The sequence below is a fragment of the Mustela erminea genome, chromosome 2, assembly GCF_009829155.1.
Source record: "Mustela erminea isolate mMusErm1 chromosome 2, mMusErm1.Pri, whole genome shotgun sequence".
NCBI classification, from domain to species: domain Eukaryota; kingdom Metazoa; phylum Chordata; class Mammalia; order Carnivora; family Mustelidae; genus Mustela; species Mustela erminea.
This window is the reverse complement of record NC_045615.1, coordinates 12322465-12347950: the sequence shown is the minus strand read 5'-3', so window position 1 is coordinate 12347950 and position 25486 is coordinate 12322465. Positions and strand designations below refer to the sequence as shown.

The following is a 25486-nucleotide window of genomic DNA, read 5'->3' as shown; positions in this document are numbered from 1 at the left end:
GGCCAGGGGTTGGTGGGATACACGAGAACTCTGTACTTTGCACTCAGTTTTCCTCTGAACCTAAAACAGCTCTAAAATTAAAGTCTGTATAAAATACACATTAGTTCTTTCAGCTATGCTTGCTTTGAAACTATGGCTTTTTTTTTTTTTTTCCTGGAAAAAATGATTCTTGTTGGGGGCGCCTGGGTGGCTCAGTGGGTTAAAGCCTCTGCCTTTGGCTCAGGTCATGGTCTCGGGGTCCTGGGATCCAGCCTCACATTGGGCTCTCTGCTCAGCAAGGAGCCTGCTTCCTTATCTGTGCCTGCCTCTCTGCCTACTTGTGATCTGTCAAATAAATAAATAAATAAATCTTAAAAAAACAAAAAACGATTCTTGTTTTCCTAAGGGAAGAGTAAAAGTTCAGGAAGCAGCTCATTACAGCTTACTAATTTGAAAGAGAAAGAGGATCAGAAATCTTAAAAGTAATATCTTTCCAGAGCATAGAAGAAGTGAGGAAAAAAAAAAAAAAAAAAGAAGCCAGAGGTGGACTGTAGTTAAAGCAGTAAAAACAGTTTCTTCAGAATAGTCATTGCAATGACTCAGTATAGAAAAGAGACCTCAGTATAGAACTGGGCTCAGTTCTGGGCACCTGGGTGGCTCAATGGGTTAAATAAAGCCTCTGACTTCCACGCTCAGGTCATGATCCTGGGGTCTTGGGATTGAGCCAGCATCTGGCTCTTTGTTCGGCAGGATCCCGTTTCCTCCTCTCTCTCTGCCTACTTGTGATCTCTGTCAAATAAATAAATAAATAAATAAATCTTAAAAAAAAGAAAGAAAGAACGAACTGGGCTCAATTCTGAATACAACACGGAAAAGTGGGAATTTCTAGCCAAGGAGCAGAGTGGAGGGAGGGGTCGGTGGATGGAAAAGATGAAGATGGAACATGTTGGGTGAGGGACGTTCTCACCACACGACCTAACCTAGTGGGATTCTTGCCAGAGGCAGACCAGGGTGATGGGGACTGAGGAACCCTGCCAGTCGGTCGGGGTGATCAGTAGCAGGATTCTTGCTAAAATTGAGCCATGCAGGGGTAGACACAAGTACAAGAGTGACTCACCGACTCCAGTTTGGTGAAGGAAAGATTCTGGCACCAGGAGGAAGAGCCAGCTTCTCAGAGTCGACTGGGCTTTGGCAGCTGCCCATGGGGTCCGGGGACAAGGGGAAGACTTGGAGGAAGGCACAGGTGGTGAAGGGATGGCAAGCGGGGAGGAGGGGGGCAGGGGGGCGGGGTTGACCTCGGCCCCCGGGGGGGGCGGGGCCGGCCAGCCACAGGCCTGGTGGGGTGGAGGGAAAGCCTGCCCCGCCCCACGGGGCGCCTCCCAGCCCCGCTCAGGTCTATGGAGGAAAAACTCTGCTCGGGCCCCACGATTCCCATGGCCGTGGCAGCCTGCGGCACCAAGGCCATGTCCCTGTTCAAGCGGACCTTTGTGCTGAGTCCGGCCGCGGCACCCCGGGGCACAGGCGCGGGCGCCGGCTCCCCGCCGCGGGGCTGCCCCTTGTCTTCCGCCGCCTGGCCCTCCAAGGACTGGCCGCGGGGGGAGGGCGTCTGCGGCTGGCTGCGCACCCCGCCGGCAGCCTGCCGCCGGCCGCAGTCCCACTCCTGCTCCTCTGCATCTCCCACTTCAGTGTGTCTTCTCTGTCCCCAGGACTCGCTGAGCAGCAGCTTGAAAACTTGCTACAAGTATCTCAATCAGACCAGTCGCAGTTTTGCAGCTGTCATTGAGGCGCTGGATGGGGAAATGCGGTGAGTGGCCAGACAGCTCCTTTTCACGTGGGGGAGGAGAGCTTTTCCTGGGGACCTTGAGCTAGTCCCGGACGTTGAGCCACTCAAGGCTACTTTCTGACAGCCCCTAGCGTTGTAGTGTCCGCTTGTGGCTCATCTAGAGCGTGCCCCACCAGAGTGAAGGAAACGTGGTCGGAACACCCATGTATTTACTCTAGAATGCCCTTCCAGGCACTTCGCCATCTAATAGTGTCCCTGTGGGCCCAGCTCTTTCAGGGAAGCAGGGGGGAAGGAGGGTGGGGGATGGTGGTGTTTATTGACTCTTTTTTAGTCCTGGCAGCTGAACTCTTGAGTTCTCTGAGTAGGTCATGAATTTTTCTTGGCTTCACTATGCTACTTTGCAATTCTAGTATATGGGGCTAATTCTAATAGAGTTGCTTTTTTTGTTTTTTAAAGTTTTATTCAAGTAATCTCTATACCCCACCTGGTACTCAAATTTAGGACTCCTGTGACTAAACCAGCCCAAGTTGCTTCTGGGCAGATTGCCTGCGTGAACCTGGACCAGTTGCCTTTGTGTATGATAGTAATTATACTGAGAAGTTATTGTGTTTTTTGACTTTATTTTTATCCTCAAAAATACTAGTTCCATGTAAAAACTTGGCCTGTTGATCTTTGTACAGTTGTTCTATGTTTGTTAAATGTAACTCATTCTGAGAGTAGTTGTGACATCCAGCTGGCAGGGTTTTTGTTTTGTTTTTTATAAATAAACCACTGAAGTCCGTTGCTCCCACTTAAGAAAGGAAAACTAAGATGTCTCGTATACAAAAAACTTTGGCTATCCTTTCATAGTTCTTTAGAGGTGGGGTCCTAGTAGGGTTTGCATAAATGACATGTTATTTTGAAATAAATATCTTGGAATGTTTGTCCTGTTATATTAATAGTTTCTCCATTTTCACAGCCATGCGGTATGCATATTTTATCTGGTCCTCCGAGCCCTGGACACTCTGGAAGATGACATGACCATCAGTATAGAAAAAAAGGTTCCACTGCTACACAATTTTCACTCTTACCTTTATGAACCAGACTGGCGGTATATGGAGAGCAAGGAGAAGGATCGACAAGTGCTAGAGGACTTCCCAACGGTAGCGGAATTACATATCTCTTCTGCCTATGGTTGTGTGTATAACTGATGATGTATTTGTCAGCCAGCCCTCATCCCTATAGAGAACTGTAAAATCAGGGCAGTGTAATCTAATGTGATGGGTAAGAATCTGAAGCTACGCTGCCTGGGTTGGAATCCCACCCCTTCCCCTTATTAACTGGTTTGGAGTGATGCGGCCTGTGTAAACCTCAGTTCTCCATCTATAGTGATAATAATCGTACCCACTTCGTAGTATTGTTGTGAGGTTTGAAAAGAGTCAAGACAGGTTAGAATGGTATTAGCTACTATTACTGTTACCAGTATGTTGCCTAGAAGTCCAGTGTTTCTTCTTTTGGAAAGATACATTTCTTTCTTTTCTTTTTTTCTTTTAAGATCTTATTTATTTATTTGACAGAGATCACAAGTAAGCAGAGAGGCAGGCAGAGAGAAAGGGGGAAGCAGGTTCCCTACTGAGCAGAGAGCCTGAAAAGAGGTTCGATCCCAGGACCCTGAGATCATGACCTGAGCCGAAGGCAGTGGCTTAATCCACTGAGCCACCCAGGTGCCCCTAAATAAGTGCTTCTTTCATATCACATAAATAAAAGGTTGATTTAGTGAAGTCTCATGTTCTCTAACAGACCAAAGAAACCCTTCCTTTTGTACACAGTTGTCAGAATTTGGGAGGGAGAATTGCCCTCATGTGGCTGTTGCTACTGAAATAGATCTATATTCTTGAGCGGGGAGGGCTGTAATCCACCCCATACAAAAGAGTGTTTGAGAGACTTCTTTGGAGCAAGGGCTATTTCAGATTACTGAGAGCATGTTTTTGGTGTCAGAGACAAAAATAAAAGACAATAAAGTTCAAACCAAAAGAAAAGAAATCTGTGAGAAGTAATTACATGGAGCTGCTACAGTACAATACAATAAAAAACAAGAAAAAGGAAAAAAGAACCTGTGAAGAATAATTAGGTGGGGAATGAGAGCACTCACCTAGAGAAGGTACCAGTGATTTGGCTCTCCTAGAACACCTCTCACGACCTGAGCTGAAGACCGATGCATAACTGACTGAGCCATCCAGGTGTCCTGATGTGTATTCTTACTTAAAAAAGTTATATTCTAGCTAGAGCCTCCAAAAAAAAGAAAGAAAGAAAGAAAGAAAAACAAAAAACCTTTCACACTATTTTCGAATTGAGTAGATTCATAACAAATAGTTTCTAGTTGTGGGATAAATGTCATAGGTATTTGAAAAACCAAGGCAGCCCTATCTACTCGGCAAAAATGAAAGAATATGAAAACGTGTGAATGTCAATAATTTGGGGGGATATAGCAAGTAAATGTTTAGATAATATTTCAATATGCTTAGAAAACCAAAGTGGTCTTTATAAATATTGCATTCCAATGAGAAAACAACAGTTTGTTCAAGCAGATTTCAACATTAAATTGATCGTTTCCTATGTTGGGTAGTAGGGTGAGAGAACAGAGCCTCCCCTGCAGAGTGGAAACTCGCTCTGCCAGAATAGAAGGGAGCAGAGTGCACAGGCCAGGCATCACCAGTTTGCTGGTGTTGACCTTTTATATCCTTAAGAATGTGAAATATACGAAGCTATGTGTTGGTGAGGATGGAACTTCAAAATCAGAGGTCCTTTCAGCTTGTCATTCCTATTGAGATAGGAATATATGGAAAATCGTAGTGTCTTATTTTCAGTGGGAAAGTTTTGCACACCTGCTGATCTATCCCAGCATCTCCTTGAGACAAGATGCAAAATTTGAAGGATAAAGCAGTGTCTTTGGGTTACGCGCACCATCAGTTTCGGGCGAGGTCCTAGGGCAGAACAGTTAACTTGGCCTCACTCACACAGTACTGCTCTTAGACCGAGGGAAGAAGGGCCTGTACCTCCTGGCCCCTCACTTTTAGAGGGCCCCACTCAAAGGGGTGAGGGTTCCCCAGTGCCATGGGAGTGTGCCTACCCAGATCTTATGCAGCTCACCTTCTAGATTATATTCCAGGTGTGTGGAATTCCTTGCCCTCAGCTCCCTGAGCCTGCTTCCTGGGTTTGCAGTCTGTTTCCTCAGGCCTGTCTTCTCCAGGGTGAACCGTGCACCAGTGACCCTGCCCCTAGGTCTTCTGGGTGCTAGACAGAGTTGGGAGTGGGAGGGCCAGGCTGCAGACCAGAAGCTGGGGATCGCCAGTCTCTGCTCTTGCTTTTTGGAACAGAGCCCTGAGGGAGATTTAAACTCACACCTGAATCCTTCAGGTTGTGGTGAAGGTCTTTGTAAAAGCAAGAGAATAACACATACTGTTTAACAGATTACTAGTGTGACTGATAATTTCAAGATTTTGAGCCAGGATGGTGTGTGTGCCTCCTTTTGTGCTCTTGTCCCAGGTCCCACAGACTTTAGGCATAAGCCTAGACAGAGTTTTCTCACCAAGTGAGCCTCTCCCCAGTGTGTGTGCATTAAGATTGAACATGGTGTTTTATGCTTTGTGGTCATTAGTTAGTATCATTTGAAGCCAGGCTTTCTAGAACTTTCGCTGTATATTATGGATTAGAGCTTATCTTTTTCGCCTGGTACTAGTGGAAACTAGTAGTCTTTGAGACCTACCCCAAACACAACTTAAAGAATAGCATAGGGTTATTTTTAAATGCTAATAGTGGTAATAACATATATTTATTGAGCTATGAATTAGTTAATGAAATATTCATTCAAAGTTTGTATTTTATGGTAATGTAATTTTAACATTTAGCCTTATAGTAGGGGAGACACTATAACTTCCTGATAGAAATTTGGAAATTGATGATAAAAATGGTGGCTCATCTCCTCCGTAGAATGTAAACTGTACCAGGTTTAAGTTTCTGTTCCTTTCCAGGCTGTGTATCCCCAGTGCCTAGAACAAAGCTTGTTACATAGGAAGTGCTTGGTGCATGTTTGAAGGAATGAGTCTTCCCTATCATGAGGTTTGTCTAAAATGGGGCATTCTCCCTAAAATTCTTATGTTTATGTCCACTTTATGTTGAAACACCTCATTTATTATCTATTGGAAAGATGAGTGTAGAGTGAGACTTTGATTTTCTTCAGAAATTTTAGCAGTTTTTAGACTCTTCTATTTTAACAGTTATAACATTTCTGAGCTTATTACGCAATATGTAGAAAACTAGCATGACCTAGGTGTTAGGCTTATAGATGAATCATCTGGGAGTCTTAATGAGTTCTACTGTTATTTTATCTTACGATCTGTACGTACCATGTTCCCAGTGTAAATACATATTTCATATTTTCTTTTCTTTTTTTTTTTTTGTGATTTCCATTTCCAGATCTCCCTCGAGTTTAGAAATTTGGCTGAGAAATATCAAACAGTGATTGTTGACATTTGCCAGAAAATGGGATTTGGGATGGCGGAGTTTTTGGATAAACACGTAACCTCTGAACAAGAGTGGGACAAGGTCAGTGTTTGCAAGCTGTGTTGGTGTGTGGCGCATAGAACAGAGCTGGCAGCATGTGCTGTGAAGTTCAGAGTGAGGAAGAAAGTTGTCATACCAGTTCCAGGTTTTCTGGTTTTACAGCCCACCTGTGTAGCTTGAATGTCTCATCATAAACACTTTAAATAAAGGGGCTTAGAGTTGAATACTTGAAATAATCCATGTCCTGGGGAGTTTGCCATTAAGTTAGGCCGAAGTAAATATAACCTGTCCCAGAGATACAAACATTAACTGACTTGCTGTGAAATTTTAGATTTCTTAAAATTAATGTAATATAGAGATAGCCGAGGTTTTCAAATCTTCAAAAATGTGGTTTTGGTTATTTGCTTTCTTCCGTCACTGAGTATGTGTGTATGTGGACACACCTTAGCATCTGAATCAGTTTCCAGTTCCATCTTAGCATAAGATGACTTTTAAACTCTGTGCCAGCCTGACCCCATTTGTTGAGGAGAAGTAGGTACCACTTAAACTGTTAAATTATATGTGTGTTTCCTTTCCAACTTTTTGAGTATCCATCCAGAGGTACTGACTTAGGATCGTGGGTGTGTTGTGCTGAGGAGTAACTCTCCAATACCGTACTTCTTCCTTTCCCGTCATCTCCTTACAGAATTAACACAATGGGAGAAGTTCCAAGTTTCTCAGCCTCCCTCCCCCAGTTCATATGGCCGTTAGTAATGAATATGTGTGGGGATTAGCAATGGGAGACCCCTCATGGGTGAGGTGGTCTTCCTTGGGAGGCAGGGTAGCTGGAAAGGGCAATGAGAGCAGATGATGTGGCAGATAAAATTATGATGACTTTTATTTGGCCTGAGTTTACTCCTGAGCAGCAGCTGCATAGGATATGGCCAGGGTAGGAGTTAGGGGACAGGGAGAAAGTGCCTGTCTAGACAAAGTGACCTAATTGACCATGGGGACTAAACTAAGCATCAAAATACTGGATAGGAAGGAAGGATGTTGCCCATTTTCCGTAGGAATGATGTTTGTGAGACTTGTTCATCTCCCCAGTGGAAGCAAACACATTTTAAACATCTGAACTATGTGTGTATTTTGTATCTTTATTTATTTATTATTTATTTTTTTTAAGATTTTATTTATTTATCAGAGAGAGAGGGCGAGAGAGCAAGCACAGGCAGACAGAATGGCAGGCAGAGGCAGAGGGAGAAGCAGGCTTCCTGCAGAGCAAGGAGCCCGATGCGGAACTCGATCCCAGGACGCTGGGATCATGACCTGAGCCGAAGGCAGCTGCTTAACCAACTGAGCCACCCAGGGGTCCCTATTTTGTATCTTTAATAGTGTTTAAGTTAGGATCTCAGAAGAGAGGTGACTACATGCATACTGAATATAGGTTCAAAGTCTGGCCTCTTAATCCTTCAGTCCTCAAAACTTGCTGGCAACATCTTTGCATCTGCTGGGTTATGCTCTCCAAGTTAGCATGAGTGATGCTGCTGCTGGAATACCCATTTATGAAATTAAAGTTAAAGCTGAAACTCCTCCGGGCCAGGAATCAGCACTGGTTAGCTGCGTGGTGACTCCCTTTTCCGCTCTGCAGAACTATTCAGGAGACCCAGTGGTAGTTTGTTGAGTATAATTTCTGATTAGATGAAATTCAGTACTTTGAGTGATTCTCCCCGCCTTCAACTTTGGAGGAAGAAAACTACTTCCAGTCTAGGAATATTTCTATCCAAAGAACTGTTATCTTAAAATCTCCTTTTCCTAGGGCAGTGCAAGGACAAACGGATGTTTTTAATTTTCTAGTAATTCTTTTTAAGTTTCTTTTAGCTGTCCACAGCTCATTTCTCTATTTTAGCATATCTTTACTCTTTCCAGAATCTTCCATTCTTAGACCACATTTTGAGTGCTTTCTCTTTGCCATTTCATTGTGCCTTTTGATTAGTCTGGCTTTGCACATTTCTTTCATCCAGAGGTCCTCCTTGGGTCTTTCCTGAATGTTTACCCTTGCTGTTGTTCACCCCAGAGTGTACCTTCTTTAACTGCTCTCCACCTCTTACAGTGTATAATGGACATTCATTTCATAGGAGTATTGCATTAAGTTGTCTTGGAATACTCTTTTTAAGAGAGGAGAGCTTTGACAAACTACTTCTACAGGAAGGAACTTCTTTGACAATCAAGAATGACGCCAAGATTTCTTTGGAGAAAAGGCAGTTTCAGTAAAGTTGTTAGAACCTGCCTTGTAAACCAGACCACCTGGCTTTGATTCCCTCGCCTCTAACTTCCAGATGAGTGATCTTGGGTAATTAATTGACCAAACTCTGTCTGCCCCAGTTTGCACATCTGTAAAATGGTGGTAGTAATAATACATGCCTCGTAAAGGTGTTTGTGAGGAGTGAATATGCAGAGTGCTGTGAAATGTGGCAAGAACAGAGCTGTGGTACTTTGTCCTTCTATGTAATGAAGATTTTGAGACACGGCAAGATCTTGAAGTGTCCTCAAAACTAAGCTCCACTTACTATTCTAGTTTCTATTAGAATATTCCTTATTCCCTCATTGCCTTCACCCTCAATTTTAGATACCAAAAAGCTTACTGTACTAGTTTATTTTTTCAGTGACCTTTTATTCTAGGAGTAATGCATGTCCACAATAGAAATACGGAAAAGCAGGTGAAAAAATAAAACCATCACACCAGCCAGAGATCAGAGGTCACTTTGGTTAAATCTTTTGTGCACGTGTTTTTTATTCCTCACATGTACATAGTGCATATTTGTGTTTTTTAATCAAAATCAGATCTTGTACATTCTGTTTGGAACCTGTTTTGGGATTTTGTTTTTTTGGCTTTTGAGATCTTTTTTATAGGCAATTATCTCGGATGTTTCCATTATAGTAAGTACTTCATTGTTTCTTACAGTACTGTCACTATGTCGCCGGGCTGGTGGGAATTGGCCTTTCCCGTCTGTTCTCAGCCTCAGAGTTAGAAGACCCCTTAGTTGGTGAAGACACAGAATGTGCCAATTCTATGGGCCTGTTTCTGCAGAAAACAAACATCATTCGTGATTATCTGGAAGACCATCGAGAAGGAAGAGAGTTTTGGCCTCAAGAGGTAACAGATGTAGGAAATTTGAGAAAAATAATTTTAAGTACTTTCTGAGAACAAAACAAAACAAATCTTTCAGTTGTAAATCACAGAAATGTGAACAAACTACCTTAGACAATGTAAGAGAATATATGAAACAGGTTAGGATTTAGTTTGCTTCAGAGTAGACTGGCTAAATCCCGGGGTTCAGACTATGTATAGTAATGCACACACACACACAGACGCTCACACAGAGGCTCTATCCTTGTTCTTTCTATCTCTTGAATAGGCTTTCTCCAAGTGGTGGATCTAACAACTCATGACTCACAATCTACTAGCTTAATAAAGAAGTTCTTAGGAAGGCCCAGTTGATGAGACATGGATCCTGTGCCCAGCCCATAATCAGTTACCATGTAAGCAGAGGGCTGAGTACTCTGGCCAGACCTGGGTTATATCTTCCCAACACACAGAGTGGATTCTACCCCACCCTTAACCCCTGTCAAAAAAGGATTCTGTGGCAAGAAGGAAGAAGACCATAGAGAAAGGCAAAAACTACTGAATGTTCATTATAAGAGAAGAGTTGATCTTTGACTTAATTTTTAAAAAGCAAGTAGTCAAGGAAAGCCATGGATGTTGGCTTTATTCAGAAGGACAGCCAGAAAGTATTAGGACTATGTCCTGATTTTACTCCAGTATTTGTCTATTGCTTTCTGTAAAATGATTTCCTAAAAGCAAGCGCTTTTAATTTTTTTATTATTTAAATATTTTATTTATTTGAGAGACAGAATGTGAACAGGGGAAGAGGCAGAGGCAGAGGGAGAAGCAGACTCCCCACTGAGCAGGGAGCGCCTCCATCCCAGGACCCTGAGATCGTGCATGGCCTGAGCTGAAGTCAGTCACTTAACTGACTGAGCCACCAGGCACCCCAACCAAATGATTTTAAAGTGAAAAAAAGGCAGGTGACAAAGTAGGGAAAGTATTTGCAACTCATATAGCAAATACGGGACTGCTATTCCTAATATAAAAACTGCTAAAAGTTAAGACCAGCTACTTTATAGAAAACTGGGCAAAGAGATAACAGGTTATTCACAGAAAGAACAAATTTTTTTTTTTTTGAAAGATCCTTAAACAGCTGAAAAGATGATCAGTCCCACACCTAATAAGAAAAATTCACATTAAAACGACCCTGGGCTGAGACATCCTAGTTTGCCAAGTTTCCCAGGTGACTCCTGTGTGGGCAGGGTTGCCAAAGAGCTCTAGACCACCCTTCTGGGATGCCACAGCTCAGCGAAGGGAAGGGGTTTGTGTGAGGACCCGCAGTGAGTCAGGGGCCACCTGGAAGGGCCACTTGAGTCTCTGGGTCCCAGCTGGGGCTTGTCCCTTGTCATCACACTGCCTGTCACCCAGGCATGTCCCCCCAGGGTGGGTCATGTGCACTAGCTCTACAGGTCTGCATACCGTTTACATCCTCTTCTGTAATATTGAATAGCTGTTAGACCACAGGGTAGTGGTGTGAATAAAGTGAGATAAACCTTGGCCAGGGTGCTTCTAAATGTCAGTCCAAATAGCTTAATCAAAAAAGAGAGAAGAACCCTGAGAGACTATCCAGCGCCGGACTGGCAAAAAGTCGTTAAGGTTGGTATTCACTAAGAAAACTGGGGACGCAGGCACTCTGTGGCTGGGGAGAGTGTATCCTGGTGCAAACAGCCCTGAGCGCTGGCAGCTTGGCAAGTGAATAATATGGGGGCTTAGTCGTGCAGCTTTGTTTCTAATAGGTAAAGTTTATAAACAACTGAGATGTCCATCTATACCGGACTGAACGAACTATGGTCTATTCCCTTGGTGGAGCACAGAAATAACTATACTACTATGGAGTAATCTCCAGGTCATATTATTAAGTGAAAAAAAGCAAGGTGCACAGCACCATAAACATACTGAATGTAATCAAATATGTATGTAATTATACTGGAAATAATATTGAAATACTGAAACTGTTAACAGAAACACTGCAACATACAGCAAATAGGCAGTTGTGTTCTTATCAGTCTGAGAACCAAGATGTTCAGTCTAAAATAAAAGGTACAAATATAGAACTATTAATAAAGTTAAGCAAAATTCCCATAATCCTAAACTGACTTGAAAATGTCAGCATGAATTCCTGATACAGATTCTCTATTAAAAAAAAAAAATGTCTCGCTCTCTCTACAAAGAGGTGTAGAAACAAACCAGTAATAATGAGTACCGCTGGTGTTCCAGTTTGGTCTTTTAATACTGTTTTCCACCACACAGAATAGGGGAGTAGGAACTGAGAATACACTGTCGTGCCAGGAAGTAAGGTGGCTATCAAAGTACAAAGTATAGGGTAAAAAGGTATAGGGTCCAATTTAAAGGTGCCTTTACTGACCACATATGGAACAATTTGAATATCGAAAAGAATGAAGACTACAGTGGGTTGAAACACAGCAAATGTGTTTAAATCTAAAGAGAAATGAGCATCTGCCTCCTGAAGGATGGGGTGCTCTCTTATCGAGAGGCACACAACGGCTGATCTTTGCCCACTTTGATGTTAGCAGTCCTTAGGCTTCATGTCTAGTTCTGTTCATTTATTGGGGATCAAGTCCCACATTGGGCTCCTTACTCTGCAGGGAGGCTGCTTCTCCCTCATCTGCCACTCCCCCCTGCTTGTGCGCTTTCTCCCTTTTCTGTCTGACAAGTAAGTAAGTAAATAAAATCTTTAAAAAAAAATCACTGATTAGGTTTAATCTGTTGTAATTATTCTCACTATTAAAGCTCAAAATTTCCCTCCTTTGGTCAGGAACAGGTTTAGGTTGGCTCCTGAGTCCTCACAAGGGGACTCTTATTACTTTGATAGCTTCCTTGCCGTTTGGTATGTACAGATGTTCTAAGCTCATTTTGTACATTTCTTGCTTGAGTACTGGACTCATCCAGCTCTTAGGAACCCCAGGTAAGACACCTGGGCTAATGGGAAATAGTACCCAGCACTGTACTTGGACACTAGGCACAGTCACTGCTTTTGGGACAGTCACTGTGTGTGTGTATGTAGTTTTAAAGCTTAAATACCTTCTAAGTTCATGTTAATATTTCCAGTTCAGGGATTGTTACATAACCACCTCCTCTGTATTACATTTCTACTTCATTTCTTCCTCATCGAGATTCATAATTCTCAGGGAAATCAGAGATGCTAGAATTAGTATATGCCATGATTACTCATTTGCTTTTCTCCCCCTGCATTACAGATCCTGCAGTCTCTCAGTAGAGATAAAAATGCACCTACCACCAAAATGATTCTTGAAAATAATTGAAGACTATTTTTGCGTATGCTATAATAATTTCCAATTTTTTATGATTGTATTTATTTCTGAGTTGTCAGATTAGATGGCCACTGATATACTGTACTATCTCCCTTTCCCCCTTCGTCTTAGTTTAAGCTCATCTTAAATTAAGGTGAGCTTATATTGATGTCTGTAGTCATTTTGGTTGTCTGGAGCTCACACACTTACCGATTGGAAAGGCCCATGAGAATAATAACTTCTCACGTTTATACATATTGGTAATTTGTGACTTTGATATTTGAAAGTTAGTTTTTCTAGATAAAAAATTTTTAGCTCACATTTTTGAGTATCCCATTTTCTTCCACTTTACAGACTGTTAAAATTCTAAGGATAACTTAATTTTCTTTTCTTTGTAATTTATGGGATCTTTTTCTTTTCCTTGGTGATAACTACTTAGATCCCTTATCACTGGAGATACCAAAAGGTGATGTCCTAAATTCTGTCACCCTTTCTGTATTTTTTAGCAGGAATTTTGGATTTTGTAAAAATGGTAGTGGTGGTGGCCAGTCATTTATTGGGGGAGAGTATAAAGTGACAATAACCATTATTCTTTGGGAAACTTAAGAGTGACCAAAAATGAAATTAGTTCTTTGCTAGCTTCAGAGACTCCTTTAAAAATATCATTAAAAATTGTTAAATCAATCACACTGTTGGAGTTGAAGATTTTCACTTTTGAGTTACTAAGATCCAAGGAGGTAATGTTCTCGTGTAGACTCAGCTCATTCTCCCCCCAAGACACTTGTTCGGCAGCATTCTTATCGGAATTGGGAACGTCATGTTAATCATTCATTACTTTGAGTCCTGACCATCTTCAGAATATTTAACATTCAGCTTGCATAGTACTCTTGTAGCTGATTTTGTAAGGAGACTAATGCCTTCTGGAACAACAGGAGTCCTCTTTATTTGAAGTCATCAAAGTATTGCTTAGTACATGATGTACCAACTGTCCCTAAGGGACAGTTTCCCAAATACTTAACTGACTCCTAGGTTGTGATCAGACCCTGACTGGTCATCACAAGTTGCCACTTTGTGGAGCTTGAAACGGACTTGATCTTGGTGAAAGAGGAGTATGCAGCTAAGAAAAACTTCACTGTAGATCTTTTTTTTTTTTTTTTTTACTGTAGATCTTATTAATAAGATAATTCTTATTAATAAGATAGTTCTTATTGATGAAGATTCTTTCCAGTTGCTTGTATGTTCTTCACTTATGCCCGTGCTAACTTACTTTTTAAGGTTTGGGGCAAGTATGTTAAGAAGTTGGGCGATTTTGCTAAGCCACAGAACATTGACTCAGCTGTGCAGTGCCTGAACGAACTTATAACCAACGCACTTCACCACATCCCAGATGTCATCACTTATCTTTCAAGACTTAGAAACCAAAGTGTGTTTAACTTCTGTGCTATTCCACAGGTAGGTAAGGGAGCTATTCTTGTGTATGAGAGGCGGAAGCTAAAAGGACTGGCATGGTGGTGCTGATGGGGGTGGACAGAATGCATTTACTATTTTGGTTTGCTGTATTCAGGAATATGGTTCCTTTTAAAAAGATGACTCCAGTCTGTTTTCTTTTGCTGGGTGGGAAGGCAGGCACCTCCCCTCTGCCCCACAACCACCACACCCAGCTCAGCCTCCTTAGATCCTTAGCCTCACAATTAAATCTAAGGCTTTGGCTTAGGTTTAGGGGGAATGCTGGGTAGAATATAGGTGAAGGTTTATCATTACAGAGTCTTACTTAAGGGCCTTGTTTCTGCTGTCCTTTTCCCAGACATGGGATAACAGAACCTGATCCTATGGACCTAGCCCCTCAGTCCTCTGGTACTTAGGCTTTTTTATTTTTTTAATTTTTTTAAAAAGAATTTTATTTATTTATTTGACAGACAGAGATCACAATTAGGCAGAGAGGCAGACAGAGAAGGAGGGGAAGCAGGCTCCCTGCTGAGCAGAGAGCCCTGTGAGGGGCTCAATCCCAGGTCCCGAGATCATGATCTGAGCTGAGGCAGAGGCTTTAACCCACTGAGCCACCCAGGTGCCCCACTTAGGCTTTTTTAAATGCCTTTGCCAATTATTTTAGTTTTTAACTCAAATACATGAAACTCATGGGATTTAACTGATTTGGAATCTTGGTTTGATCTTTTTTCGTGTTTTTTCTCTTCTTTTCTCTCCTCATATCTATAGGTGATGGCCATTGCCACTCTGGCTGCCTGTTACAACAATCAGCAGGTGTTCAAAGGTGTAGTGAAGATCCGAAAAGGGCAGGCAGTAACTCTAATGATGGACGCCACCAATATGCCAGCGGTCAAGGCTATAATCTACCAGTACATGGAAGAGGTGGGTTCTTACTTAACGACCTGGAAAATTTGTGTCTCTTCTTAAGATTTAAATACTGTCACTCTTTCAAGAGTTCATATTTGACTACTAGATGATTGTAACAGCTCACGGTGTTATGGTATAGAGACAGGAGTTGGTGTCCTTTATTAGGAAGTGTGTGCACAGGTTGCTGATTGATTGGAGCTGCACGGCCCCCTGCTGGGAAGCTATAAATGGAGCAAGGCTTTAGGGTGGAGCCCCTACAGAGGATCGGATTTTTTGAGGAGGGGATCAGATTCGAGGTGAACCAGGCTTCATGGGTGCGCTGAGTGAAGCTGAGGCTTGTGCATGCTGATGCAGGATCTGACCGAGTGCATCTCCAACCCCAGGCCAGGTTGCCTGACACCCAATCCAGTACTTTCCGTTACGTGATAGGCCTCAACTGAGAAACTAGAGTAGGGAAATGCAGCAAAGGAGAATCATCAAGTGGCAGTGATTTGTCAATTTTCTAATGCGGATCTCATTTCAAATGCCAAAACCACCTTATAGGACAAAACACACTTGTTCAAGTCAGATCTCCTGCTGTGGAGGATATAATACATGACTAGGTTCTAAAAACCTTTTCTTAGAGGGTAAAACTAATCACTAGGCCCTAGAGCAGTGGTTTTTAACTGAAAAGGCTTTTGCGCCCGCCCCCTCCCCCACCCCAGGGGACATTTTGCAATGTCTGAAGACATTTTTTTGTGATGGTCACACTGGTGAGGGGTGTAGCCACTAGCTTCTGGTGAGTGGAGGCCCTGAGATCTTGGGTTCTTACTAAAGATCGAACTGCTATGGAAATACATGAAACATGAAAGACCTTCCTCCTTCCTCTCTCCCAGAGAGAACTACTGCTGCCAATAATTTTCTCCCTCCTTCCTGTCCTCTGGTTACACCTTTACAGGGATGTGATGTGTAATAGTGGTCTCCCCTAAACAGAATTCTGCAAAAACAGTGATTTCCTTGGATTTCTGTTGTATAGTGCACATTCTCCTTGGAGTTCCTCCCTGTCTTCTATCTGACAAGATTTGGACCTCTGCATTTCTACCAAAGACACCAATAGAAGACATAAGAGCAGGGACCCTGGGTGGCTTAGTCGATTAATCATCTGCCTTTGGCTCAGATCATGATCCCGGGGTCTTGGGATCGAGCTCTGGGTTGGGCTGCCTGCTCAGTGGGGAGTCTGCTTCTCCCACTTCCTTTGCCCCTCCACCATCTCTCTCTCAAATAAATCAATAAAATCTTTAAAAAAAAAAAAAAAAGAAGACAGAAGACCACATTTAAAAAAAAAAAAATCCTAAAATTCTTTTAGTGACTAGGTACAATGTTTAGCCATTGATCAAAAAAATTGCTACTAATGAGGCTTGGGGACAGTCTTGTTGACGGTATCGCCAGCACTTCCTCTGAGCTTGCTGCGCGCCTGGCATAGCAACTGACTAGGTGGGTACTATTAATATCAAGGAAACCTGAGGCTGGAGCCATAATTTGGGCCTAGATCTGGCTGACTCCAAGCCTGTGCTGTAAGCCACAATCCTAAGGGGTTTGGGTTACGCTTTCGAGAATGAATAGTGCCATAGTAGTTACTTTTCCTTCATTTTATATAAATGAGAAACCTTTTATGTAATATGTAGTTCAGAGAAGATTTATTTGAGTCCAGAGGCTGCAACAGAGGGTGGTCCGCACAGCTGAAAATAGCTCCTGGCCCCTTTAAGAAAATTTGCAGACCCCCAATTCAGGGAGTCAGTTGTTTAAAGCTACTCCAGTGAAACTCAGTGTAATTTGGGGGACACATTAACGCTTGAGTTGATTTGACTAAGAAAAATCTCTGAAGACTTCTGAGTCTGAAGGAATAAAATGTAGTAATGGTTTTGATGTCAGCATGAATGAAATTTCAAGTCAACTTTTCCTATCAAGTCCACAAGTTGTCTGGCTTTTATTTATTTATTTATTTATTTTTAGGATTTTGTTTATGTTGAGAGAGAAAAAGATAGTGCACATGAGTGAGGGGGAAGGGCAGAGGGAGAAGCAGACTCCCTGTCTAGCAGGGAGTGCAATATGGGACTCCATCCCAGGGCCCCCGGATCAGGACCTGAGCTGAAGGCAGACACTTGAATGATTGAGCTACCCAGGCATCCCAGCTGCCTGGCTTTTTGCTGCTGTCCAGATACTAACACTGATCAAGTCCGTCCTTCGCAGGAAGACAGGCAGACACATTTATTCTGTCAGGTTTCTGGGCCTAACAGGTGGTAACCAGAATGTCCTTGCAGGGGACTTGAAGGCTTTCCTCACGCAGCTCTAGTGTTTAAAGGAACAGTCAGAGGGACAGCCGACCGTTGCAGAGTAGGTGGGCTCTGCTCCTCATGTCGTGGGTCCTCTGGAGCAGCCACAGCTTCAAACCACTCTGATTACCTGTCAGCTGGCGAGAAGCTCCGCCAGCTATTTTGGGACAGAAACAAATGCTGAGGCAAAGAGCCAGAAACTATTACTTCTTTCTCTGCCAATGCTTACTCCTTGGCAAGGGCGATCTTTTTCAAGCTGGCACTGCTTCGCGACTCACCCTGCGCTGTGGTTCATCTAGAGCATTGCCCTGCCTTTACCAAGCTCTCCAGGTGATCACCTGTGAACCGAAAGTCTGAGATGCACTGTTGTACTCCCCGTCCTCTCCTCCTCAGCTGGCACTGCTTTCACCGTGGGAGGAAGTGCGAGATTGTGTGTTGTGTGGCATGAACCCCCTCCACTCCTCTGTGTCCTCTGTGTCCACCTCTCCTGGGTGAGCCTTAGCCCTCCTGCTCCCCTCTGTCACCCCTAGATCCACCACCTCGTTATCCAAAGCCCCCCCTACCCCAATCACTCCTCTAGTTGTTACGTGCAACTCAGGCCACTCTGCTTCCAAAAGGGAACAGGTCATGGCTCTGGCTTGACTTTGCTCCTCTCTACTTACTCCCCCTCACAGTTAAGCTTCTCAAAAGATACATGTACTTCATGTTATTTATTCCCATTTTTTTCTTTAACCCACCTCATGCTCGCTGGCTTTTTTTCCTGCCTTGTCATGAGACTTTTCTTACTAAAGTGATGTGATGACCCTCTAATGACTAATTTTGAAAACATTCTCCCCGGTCCCACTGTTTTGACCCTGTGGATCTTTCTTACCTTAAAAGCTCTTTCCTCTTTGGGCTTCTGTGACTCTGGCCCCCAGCTTAACATCTTACCTGTCTGTCGACTCCTTTGCCTTTCTGGCTTCTTATTATACTGGTATTTCCTGGAGTTCTGTCTTTGTTTGCATTTTTTCTCACTGCACAAAAGCTTTCTGGTATTCTCTTCAATGGCCAGGCTTCTTTCTCCACTACACACTTGTCAGTCCTGACTTAATTAGTCCAGCTCAGGACTTGGTCATAAACTTTTTCTTTTTTTGGTTAATGATATTATCATTCACCTAATCACGGAATCCAGATAACCCAGGCTCCTCTTTATTCCCTCTAACCCTCATCCATATGAAACTCCACATCCTGCCTTCTACTTAAAAGCTTTCTTACTTATCAGAGTTTTACATGCATTACCCTCTGACCAAGCAATTCTAGGGCTTTATGTACAAAATTAGCTAGAAGATGTCCAGAGGTGTTTGTTGTAACATTTTGTCCTCAGTCCTTATTGGGAAGGAATTGATTAAATTTTAGTACATTCACATTATGTGGCTTGTGTTTAGAAACAGAATGACATCATTTTCTAGGTTCTGGCATTAAGAAATGTCCATAAAAAATTACGTGAGTGAAAAAAGGAAAATTGCAACATAATCTATTTATAATCTATTTTAAAAATAAAATTGTGTATAATTTTATATGCACAATGTAGTCATGTATTTATATGTTACATAGAATGATAATCATTTTTTAAAAGATTTTATTTAATTTATTTGACAGAGAGCACAGCAGGGGGAGCGGAAGAGGGAGAAGCACCTCCCTGCCAAGCAGGGAGCCCAATGTGGGGCTCGATCCCAGGACCCTGGGATCATGACCTGAGCTGAAGGCCGGCACTTAACCAATTGAGCCACCCAGACACTATGATTTTCTAAATCATAGTCATTCTATGTAGTATATAGAATATATAATACATATATGCATTTTATGTGTTTGTATATAGTTATATTTGCGCATGGCAACAGGTATAAAAGTAACTACACCAATTTATGATGTTATTATTATAGAGGACATTTATACATTTCTATATAGAGTTTTAGTGCATAGTGAAGAAAGGTTATAAAAGGTATAAAAGCCTATGGCTGAGAGAGTAGTATAAGGGAATTCCGTTTTTTTAATTTTATTTTTGTATTGTTTATTTGTTTTGAAGATCTTACTTGTTTATTTATTTATATTATTTATTTATTTTTAAAGATTTTATTTATTTATTTGTCAGAAAGAGAGCACAAGCAGGGGGATTGGCAGGGAGAAGCAGACTTCATGCTGAGCAAGGAGCCTGATGTGGGACTCGATCCCAGGGACTCTGAGATCATGACATGAGCTGAAGGCAGATGCTTATTCGACTGAGCCACCCAGGCGCCTCTGAAGATTTTATTTGGAGAGAGACTGTGAGCATGCCTGCAAGCAGGAGGAGGGAGCAGAGGGAGAGAGAATCCCAAGCAGACTCCCTGCTGAGTTTGAAACCCAATGTAAATGACTGGATCTCACGACCCTTGAGATCATGACCTGAACTGAATTCTGGAGTCAAATTTTAACTAACTGAGCCACCCAGGTGCCCCTGTATTGCTTGTTTTTTACAACTGTAACTCCATCATCTAAAATATTTATTGAAAGAGGGGTGCTGGGGTGGCTTAGTTGGTTAAGTGTCTGCCTTGAGCTCAGGTCATGATCCATGGGTCCTGGGATCCAGTCTCATATGCCGCTGCCTGCTCAGCAGGGAGTGCTTGTCCCTCTCCTTCTGCCCCTCCCCCCGACTCATGCATATGTGCTGTTTCTCAGATAAGTAAAAATCTTTTTAAAAATTTTAAAACATAAATTTTTTTAAAAAGAAAGTAAAGAGGAAATTGTAGTTTCATCCCAGTTTCTGTTTTTCTCTAAAACTGTTCTTGGTAGCATAGTATTAGATATTAGATATTATTTGCATATTTCTGTAGGCTTTTTTTTTTTAAATTAAGTGAGCTCTCTGCCCATTATGGGGCCTAAACTCATAACCTCAAGATCAAGAGTCACATGCTCTCCCAACTAGCTAGCCAGGTGCCCCTGTAGGACGTATTCTTTTATTTTCTTGTTATTCTAGATTGTAGCTATGCCCTTTTGGTGGAGAGGTAGGAGGCTGGCAAGAATATAATATATGGAATATATTCTTGCCAGGAAAAAAATACCTATTATATAATGAGAATTTTGGGAAAAATTTATTTAAAAATACGCCTGCTCTGTCATCTTCCTTCTCTTTGCCTCCGTCTCGGCTCAGATCCTTGTTACTTCCCACCTGCATCGTCTCTATCTGCTCTGTCAGTTTGAGTCAGTGGCCATTTGAGCAGGGCCTCCTGTGTGCCAGGCACGGAGCTGGGCTGGAGGCAGAAAGACCAGTAAGATGTGGTTCCTTTGAGACTTGCAATCAGGGAGACTCATAGCTGAATTCAGTGTTAATTGAGAAGGTAGGAGTATGTGCAGGAGGGGGCATGTGACCCAACCTGGGGGTTCAGGCAGGTTTTTTTTTCTTTCTTTCTTTTTTTTTTTTTTTTTTAAAGATTTTGTGTATATATGTGAGAGAGAGCGAGCGAGAGAGCATGAGATAGGGGAGGGTCAGAGGAGGAAACAGAGTCCCCCGCTGAGCAGGGAGTCCCATGCTGAACTTGATCCTGGGACTCCAGAATCATGACCTGAGCCCATAGAGCAGACGCTCAACCAAATGAGCCTCCTGGTGCCCCAGGGCAGGTTTCTAGAAGACTTAACTCCTAATTTGAGACTTGGGCAGCAGATAAGAGTTGGCCAGGTATCAGAGCATCACAAGGGCATTCCGGGGGTTGTGGGGGGATGGTGTGAGCGAAGAGGGGAACAGAAGCATGCAGAGTATCACGTGAGTTCCACGTGGGCAGCGGCAGATGAAGCTGAAGAGGTTCAGTGGGCCCAGGTCATGGGTGGCCTTGTGCTCCATGTCCCAGAGCTCACACCTCACTCAGCAGCCCATGGGGAGCCAGTGGGGGTGTCAAGCAGAGGTTTCCATTTCTTTGGTGACGGTGTGGCAAGCAGGTGAATGGACTTCAGGATTCAGTAGAGTCAGAGCTCAGTTTGGAGGCTGGTCATAGCTCAGATGAGAGGCATCAAGGCCTCAGCTTAAGCTGTAGTTGGAAGCATGGACATGAGGCCTGGATCAAATGCTCTGGAGAGTTGCGGAGGGAGTAGGAGGGCCAGGAGGCACCGAGAGAGGGTTCTGGGAGGACTACTCTGGCTCCCAGCTTCTGCTCTCAATTTTCCTTGTCCAGCCTGTGGTCCACACCACAGATTCCATCTTGTCTGGCTGCGTCTGCCCCGTCTTTTCAGTGGCCTTTTCGCTGCTGTGTGAGCGGAGCTGTCAAACCCTGCTGACATTCCCAGGCTCCACCGCCCCGCCCCCCTCCCCCCCCATGCCCGGCTCTGTGTGAGGCCCAGGGAGGTGCAGCTCTATGCGGTGGCTCCCCGGGGGCAGGGACTTCCTGGTGCTCTCGAGGACAGGCTGCAGGACAATACAGGCCTCCATGGACAGTCCTGCCTTATTAGTGGAGTGACTTTAAGTTATTCCTTCCGTGTTCTCTGAGCCTGTTTGCTCATTGGTAAGAGGGACATAAAATGTCCCTTTGTAGGGTTATTATAAGAAGTAAATACAGAAGGTGTTTATAAAGTTCCTAGGACTCATGAAGTGGCACTTATAATTTTCTCCTTTCTTTGGCAGATTTATCATAGAATCCCCAGCTCAGACCCATCTTCTGGTAAAACCAGGCAGATCATCTCCACCATCAGGACCCAGAATCTTCCTAATTGTCAGCTGATCTCCCGAAGTCACTACTCCCCTCTTTACCTGTCATTTGTCATGCTGTTGGCTGCCCTGAGCTGGCAGTACCTGAGCACGCTGTCCCAGGTCACAGAAGACTATGTGCAGACTGGAGAACACTGATTGGGTCTTAGTCTGGAAGCTCAAGTTCACCATGAAATGGATTGGCCTTTTCTTCAAGGAGAAGGATATTGGTACCCCTTGTCCTCCCCCTTTTCCCTCCTGCTTCAATCCCTGAAAGAACTCTGTGGACTTGGGACTTTTAGGAACTGTGACGTACAGTCAAGAAGCTAAGAATAAAAGGGAAGGCTACCTCACCCTCAGCAAGCAGGCCCTTGTGCACGGTGCTCCCCTCTACGCACCGTGGCCGGCAGCAGAGGGCCCCTCACTGCAGGTCAGGGGACATGGTGGCCTATGGGGCTGCTGAGAGATCTTACTTAGTGTGAATCCTAGCTAGAATTATAATTAAATGTATTTAATTTGAAGCAACCTTGGAATATATGTCCTTGTACAAAGTGAAGTGATTTTTCTTGGTTGGGTTCCCATTTTTCTCATTTTGTTTCCTTCAGTTGATTTGAATGTAGTAGACATCCATCTTTGTGGGTCTAGGCAATGGCCCCAGGTTTCCTAAGAATGCAGACTGTCTTCTGCTCATGAAGGCTAAGGACTGACTGCTGGGGGTTCTGGAATCGCTTCCTGGTTTAAAAGGAGGTTAGCTTTCAGAAAGAAACTGCAGGATTGCTTTGGGCACCATCGTAGAAGACTGGCCTCCAGTTAAGGCTGACTTTTTAAGTAGACATCATATCTCAAGATGTGTTTGTAATAAACAACTGAATTACTTTGCATTTGTTGAGGGCAGCTCATTTGAAAGCCTGGGTGCACGTGGCAAATAAGAACACAAGAATGGAGTTAGTGATGGAGGGACATGGCCCCATGAAGCCAGCCAGAGCAGGACCAGGAAGAAAGATCCAACTGCCTGGGCTCTGCACGCTGTGCCCACTGGAAGTGAGCATGTGGCAGCCTCGCCTCCTCTGCCCGCTTGTGACCTGCACTCCCTCTGCCGGCCTGCTCTCACTTTGGCCAACTCTGCTAGCTGCATGCAGAAATCTTAACCATATCCAGGTTTTATGTGTTTTTTTTTTTTGTCTTTTGTTTCTTTTTTAAAAAGTCACCAGTTTATACACGGAGGTCTCAAGATAGGCAAGATGGGTTTTCACTTGGTGGGCTGGAAAGCCAAAGGGCATTTAGCCTCATTCTTCTAGCATCACTGTCTGCCTTTAGCCCCACACAGGCCAACGGGGTGTGAGGCATGCTCCTCCAGTGACTTACTGCGAATCTCGGCCTGGGCCAGGGAGGACACGGTCCCTTCAAAGGGTGTTTGGAAAAGCCCCCCAAGCTGAGGAATCACTGGTGTGGGGCATGAAAGTACTTTCTGGAAGCCATTGATGCTCTCGGTGTATGTAGCCTGCTCTTATGCAGTCCATTGTGTGTGGTTGTTTAATCATGGAAGCTGGGGGTTTTCCCTGGCAGGAATGCTGGCCTCTGGTGATTATACACATACACCAATTTTCCTCCTTGTCCTCGGCTGCCACCAGACACAGTGGCTTAGTTTTAGTACATGGCACCTGCAGTGAACTGGTTCACTTGAGGTCCTGGACAAACTTGTCACCATGCTGAAGTCAGGCACTTGCGACACGGAGTACAGCTCTGAGCTGGGCTCCTAGCAATTTAAGCATCAGAACTTGGTTTCAGATTCCAAGGTAGGTGGTTTCTACACATCATTTCTACACAGAAATGATGGATGAGTTCTCTACAGCCTGTGTAGGACAGAGGACAACCTGGTAGAGTCATGGTCTGAGGTGGTTGTACTGGAAGGTTTCTCTCCCAGCTCAGTGATGACCTGTGGGACTTTCTGAGCTTCTAAATGGTTTAGAAGACCTAGGCCCCTCCCAGCTACAGAGTTATGTGACTTTTACTATCACTGACTTGTGCAAAGTCTTAGCTTTTGTGCCCGCTCCTGGGTGCTTTGGAAGATCATTTTCCTTCTAGAGTTCTCTATCAAAATTGCCGGGTAAAATACAGGATGACCAGTTCAACTAGAGTTTGACACCCTAGTTTTTGTTTTGTTTTGTTTTAGTATAATTATGTTGCAAAATTATTGCACAGGATGTATTTCTACTAAAAAATTATTTGATCTGAAATTTAAATCTGACTGAGCATCCTTTGTTTTTGTTGAATCTGGCAACCCCATCCTCCACTCCACACTTTAAATCAATCAGATATATTTATCTTTGGCCTCTAGTCTACTTGATTTTTACTTACAGAGGAATATTTTAGCTTTCCCCAGAGTATCTGATACATCTGAATCAGGGCTCTAAATTTAAAAACTCCGTTAACAATGGACAGGAGTAGGAGCCTGCTCTGCCCTTTTTTTTTTTTTTTTTTTTTAAAGATTTTATTTGACAGAGATCACAAGTAGGCAGAGAGCCCGATGTGGGGTTCAATCCCAGGACCCTGGGATCATGACCCGAGCCGAAGGCAGAGATTTTAACTCACTGAGCCACCCAGGCGCCCTGTTTTGGGAGCTTCTAAGGCTCCAGATAGACCTGCACACATGCACACCCATCTCTGTTTGGGGAAGTGCCTGGAGCAATTACTGGGAAGCCCGATTCTGTCTGAACCATTTCTGTGGGGCTAGCATGCACGTGTGTGTTGGAGGAGAGGAGGCTAGCCATTTTGTTAATTAATCTTAGCAGTTTGGGAAGCAGAGCTCTAAAGCTGTGGTTCTCCAACTTAAGCATCCAAACTACCTGAAGGTCCCAGATTGCTAGGACAGTTTGTATCTCAAACCCCGAAGCATTTTTAACAAGTTCTCAGGTGATACAAATGCTGGTCAGGAGCCCAGTTTGAGAACCATTGCTCTAAGGCCTTACTTTTCAAACTTTAATGAACATGTGAACCAGCAGGAGTCTTGTTAAATTGCAGGGGCAGATTCAGAGCTCTGGCCCAAATTCCACATTCTAAGGTGCTAGGTGTCGGCCCTGCTTTTGGTCTGAAGCACAGCTATCTGACACATTTTCAAAGTGGAAAAGCAACTATGTGCCCAAGCTTCGAAGTCTAAACTATACCCACACCCTCTTCTGGGTCATGAACAAAAAGGCACGGTGCCTTCCACTGATTGAATACCTCGTTCCAACAGGCACCCGAGAAAAGCATACCACTTGATGAACTGAGGTGACAGGTTGGTCAATGAGGTAATTTGAGGTTTATTTAAGTATTGACATTGATCCCAATCCTAAACAAACATTGCTGGTTTTGTTTTCTAACAAAGGCTCCTAAGCCAAGCGTGCAGACGCCTTGCGGTTCATCTGGGTC

At 43.5% G+C, this 25486-nt stretch overlaps 1 protein-coding gene across 4 annotated transcripts in view; it reads left to right on the top strand.

Moving 5' to 3' along the window:
• FDFT1 (farnesyl-diphosphate farnesyltransferase 1) overlaps positions 1–22956 on the top strand; it is a 31109-nt gene extending 8153 nt beyond the window's left edge. The window contains exons 2-8 of one of the 4 annotated variants that reach the window (XM_032332245.1): positions 1686–1783; positions 2721–2904; positions 6218–6346; positions 9246–9437; positions 13997–14173; positions 14936–15088; positions 22013–22956. In XM_032332245.1, the coding sequence (XP_032188136.1) occupies positions 1686–1783; positions 2721–2904; positions 6218–6346; positions 9246–9437; positions 13997–14173; positions 14936–15088; positions 22013–22234 (1155 nt within the window). In that variant the 3' untranslated portion in view covers positions 22235–22956. Of the gene's footprint in view, positions 1–1324; positions 1784–2720; positions 2905–6217; positions 6347–9245; positions 9438–13996; positions 14174–14935; positions 15089–22012 lie in introns of those variants that run through there. The other 3 variants (XM_032332243.1, XM_032332247.1, XM_032332246.1) reach the window with 3 other exon arrangements.
• The last annotated feature ends 2530 nt before the right edge of the window (positions 22957–25486 follow it).